The sequence below is a fragment of the Pollachius pollachius genome, assembly GCF_949987615.1.
Source record: "Pollachius pollachius genome assembly, chromosome: 15".
Taxonomy (NCBI): Eukaryota; Metazoa; Chordata; class Actinopteri; order Gadiformes; family Gadidae; genus Pollachius; species Pollachius pollachius.
Genome location: NC_136948.1, coordinates 7778479 through 7782884, shown reverse-complemented (window position 1 = coordinate 7782884; position 4406 = coordinate 7778479). Strand labels below are relative to the sequence as shown.

Sequence of the window (4406 nt, the reverse complement as noted above, 5' to 3'; positions counted from 1 at the left end):
GGATAGCCCAGAGAGAGAGACAGAGAGTCGGACACACCAGAGAGAGACTTTGCTGAAGGACATTTGCAAAGGCAGCTTTTAAGACACACACACACAGATGTGCACAGAGGCATAAATGTATTCCGCCCTTCCAACTTTTATCCTTTTTCCGCTCTTCAAATATTGGGAATCATTTTAAATACCTCTCTCTCTCTCTCTCTCTTTCTCTCGCTCTTTCTCTCTCTCTTTTTCTCTCTCCCTCTCTCTCTCTCCCTCTCTCTCCCTCTCTCTCTCTGTCTCTCTCTTTATATTTGTCTCTCTCTGTCTCTGAAGAAGGCATTGGCAGCAAGGTTCAGCTAGCAGTAGGGTCTGCTAGCGCTAGTAGTCATCTAGCCAAGTGCGACTAGTGGTATGTGCTAGGTTATGCGTGCGGTTGATTCTGCTAGAGGTAGATGATAGCGGCAGGCACTGTGCATGGTAGGTCTGCTAGAATAGCAGTGGTTTATTTTGGTTATAGATTCTGCTATTGGAAGGCTCAGACTTACTGGTTCCCCTTCTAGGCCACAGAAAGTCCACTCTCCCTTGTCTTTAGGTGTGTGTGTGTGTGTGTGTGTGTGTGTGTGTGTGTGTGTGTGTGTGTGTGTGTGTGTCCGTGTGTCCGTCTGTTTGTGCTTGTGTGTGTGCGTGTGTGTGTTTTATGTGTGTGTTTGTGTGTGCATTCGCGGTGCGTGTGTGTGTTTACGTGTGTGTGTGTGTGTGCATGCCTTTGCATATTGGATCGGCTTCTTAACCTACAAGGAGCCCCCTACAATAACGCAGTCGCCCCCTTGAACAGCCACGCACACACTTGATCCTGTGTGTGCTTAACACACAGACAGACACACACGTACATATGTACCCTTACATATACACAGCGGAGCACAGCTGCTGAAACAGATGGTGAGGGGACACGCTGGTTTCCGCCACTGCGTTCCTTCCCTGGCTCCTTGGCCAGCAGAGATCTCTCTCACCACAGAAACATCCCTCTGTTCTTCGTTAAAATGCCTTTTGTTTTTGTTTTTTACAGTGTATATATTCTAAATATTCTCTTTTCTTTGTTGTTGTCAAGGGAAGTACTTGATGTGTCTTTCGAAGGCTTCCGTTTTTTTTTTCATGGCTGTTTTGCTGATGATTTTATATAGTTGGCCCTGTGTCTGTGTGTGTGTGTGTGTGTGTGTGTGTGTGTGTGTGTGTGTGTGTGTGTGTGTGTGTGTGTTCCCTATGTGTCTGAGACGTTCAGCAGTGTTGTACGGAGACATCCAACAAAGCAAATGCAGTCACACACATAGACACGGCGCTCATGCTGTGACCTGCAGCCTGCGCGAGACCTGCTTGTTTGTTGCTTCTTAACAGTGAGAGAAACAATATTAATAGCTTCTGAAACAAGGTCACTGCTGCCACCCCCACGGCATCGACCATTACACCAGAAGCTTGTATTGCACTATTGCACAAAATATATACAGTATCTATACTGGAGAACGCAAGGGCCACAGCACACGCACAGACATACACAAACACCCATAGACAGACGATTTGGACAGTAGACGCTGTTTTGGGTTTGGGGGGGGGGGGGGGGGGGGGGTATGTGTCTGTTTGTGTGTGTCTGTGGGGGGGGGTCACCGTTCAATACCTGCTTCATGGTTTTGCCTTCTCCTCTTCTTTGTGTTTCAATGAGGGAACGATGAAGATCGATCAAGAAAATTGCCTGCCTGCGTGTGCGTGTGTGTGTGTGTGTGTGTGTGTGTGTGTGTGTGTGTGTGTGTGTGTCATCTGTCAGCAGGGGGAAGTGATGGCTGGATACTTCAGGAATGCTGTTTCGATAGCATGTTCCCAGAGCGCCCCAGAGCTCTGTAGTCTAATTGTGTGCCTTTAACTGGTGTGTGTGTGTGTGTGTGTGTGTGTGTGTGTGTGTGTGTGTGTGTGTGTGTGTGTGCTTGTGTGCATGTGTGTGTGTGTTGTATGCCCACTGGGAAATGAGCTCTGCTTCTGTGACCTGATTGGCTGCCTATGTGGCTGCTCTGTACTTTTTTTGCTCTTTTGAATAAAATATTTTTTTAAATGACATGCACACACACACACACACACACACACACACACACACACACACACACACACACACACACACACACACACTCACAAACACACGCACACACACACACACACACAAGCTCTAGCATCTCCAGGTCAGTGATCATGGCTCGTCTACCTCAACACCCTGATTCATGGCACTGTGGAGGATCAGTCAGTCGTGTGTCCTCCACTCTGCTCTCTCTCGGCTCCACATGTTGCCTCATTAAACGCACAACTTCAGCCGGAGCCGTTGTGGACTCGGCCTGAGCCATTAAGTCACCACTGGCAAAACGTGACACACAGAGCACATTTAACACACAGTGTGCATACCGTTCAGATCAGCTGGGAGTGAACGATCGCTGTTTCAATCACGGTAATTGCTCGCAAGTGAGATGTATGCTAGGCTATGCTGATGCTAAGCTTTGTAATGCTAAGCGATGCAAAGCTACACCCTTGACAGCTTTAAGACCAACAAGTATCGGATCGTTTTGGAAGGTTTCAAGCATTGCAGTACTTTAACAGCCGTATTTTCACCAGCCAGATTGCGGCGGAGGATAGATGGACAGCAGGCTGATAACATGACTCTCTCTCTCTCTCTCTCTGTCTGTACACAGCAAATATCGGCGACTGCATCGACTATAGCCAGCGTAAGAGGATGAACATCGCCGACCTGATCCAGGAAACCCTGGAGCTGTTTGAGCGCCACGGGGGGAATGACGCCTTTATCAACATCAAGTACATGGTGCCCACCTACGAGTCCTGCATGCTCAACTGACCAACAGAGGCTCCACACAACCTTTCATTCGTTCCTTCAACTCGTAGCACAATTTCGTTTTTTTCATGTTTTTATTGGTGCAATTGTGTTTCTCTTCACATTGCTCTGGGCCGCTCTTCACCTTGCTGTTACCTGAGCCCCCCCGAAACACACACACGTACACACACAGACCCACTGACCTACATGCCCCTCTTTCTCTCGATTTTTATCACACTGTGTGACCCCCATTAAAATCATACCGGCAAGCCATTTAATGTTTTGCATCCCTTTTGTGTTTGCCTTAGTTCTCGAACTAGTGCTCAATGTCAGCGCATAATAATTTCTCCCTCATTAAAGCATTAAAGTCCCAAACGTGTTTGTATTCTCCTTGGTTTAACACACTTTCTGGGGGAGAAGTGGGAGAAGTCGGCATACATTTGTGCCTTGTTACATCTTTCCATGAGTTGTGAGGATACAGAATAACTAAAATGTCGAAACCCTTAAACATTGAGAGCTAAAACTGCATGCAATGGTAGAAAACATTGCGGAGAAATATAAGTTGTGCGATTCAACAAACAAATAACCAAAAAGAAGCAATAGTAAAAAAAATCTGTCTGGACTGCAGCTGTCTGAAGGCTATACTACCTAGTCCTGTTGGACTAGGAGGTATTTATGTACTGCAGCCAGACGGTAGATACACCACCTAGCACTCCTATGTCCTGACTGTTCGATGGCTACTTATTAGCTACACCACATAACTTTGTTCGGCCTGTTTTTTTTTCTCTGTTTGTAATAGTCAAGCTTTGTACCTCTCTGTCTTGTCTGACTTTAACTATTAGCGCCACCATCTAGTAATGCTTTATGTTTATACCACAGCCAGAGCTGCTATAGCGTGAATCCCCCACCAAACATTAAACACAACTCGCAGGACAAAATATCCAAGCAACCATCTATATAAAGACGCAAGCTCCCATTTATACAAGATAGAAAAGACGCAAGACGAAATGCCCACGAAGGCAAAGGCAAAGCCTTCGGGTCTGCGGAATTGCCATCCATACCCAGCTTTGTCAGACAGAAGCACTTCGCTGGAATCGAAAGAGATCAATCATGATAGCACAAATGTTAATATTATTCTGTGTCCAACTGTGTGTCCGAAATACCGAGTGGGAATTCCGTACACTGTAAGTTACTATTATTTGGCTTTTTAGAGGGGAATTCAAAATGATCTAATGATGAACTTTGTTTTCTTTTGACATGTTTGCAACAGACTGAATCCGTTGAGTAGTTATCTCAAAACTGAAAAAACTCCGCAGCCACAGTCCACAAAACAGGTTATACCAGTGTTTTGCGCTGTGATTTTGGCGTATTTAGTAATATTGAAGATTGAAGATAATAATGAGGAAAGTGATCTGTGTCAAAACGGGCAGTAGAAGAACTTGAGAAGACGATGTTTGCTCATGTTTATCATTCGTAGTGAACATTGTTTTCTTAACTTTTCTTGCTATGGCTATTTAAAACTTCAACGCCACAAATCTTTGTCGCCCATTTATGACATTCCTCTGCT

General features: G+C 45.6%; 1 protein-coding gene across 1 annotated transcript in view; it reads left to right on the top strand.

The window, feature by feature from the left end:
* The window catches only part of pacrg (PARK2 co-regulated), a gene marked incomplete at both ends in the record, with an annotated part of 93404 nt that extends 90541 nt beyond the window's left edge, over window positions 1–2863 (top strand). The window contains one exon of the mRNA XM_079752248.1: window positions 2703–2863. Within this exon, the coding sequence (XP_079608374.1) occupies window positions 2703–2863 (161 nt within the window). The remainder of the gene's footprint in view (window positions 1–2702) is intronic.
* Window positions 2864–4406: the final 1543 nt, after the last annotated feature.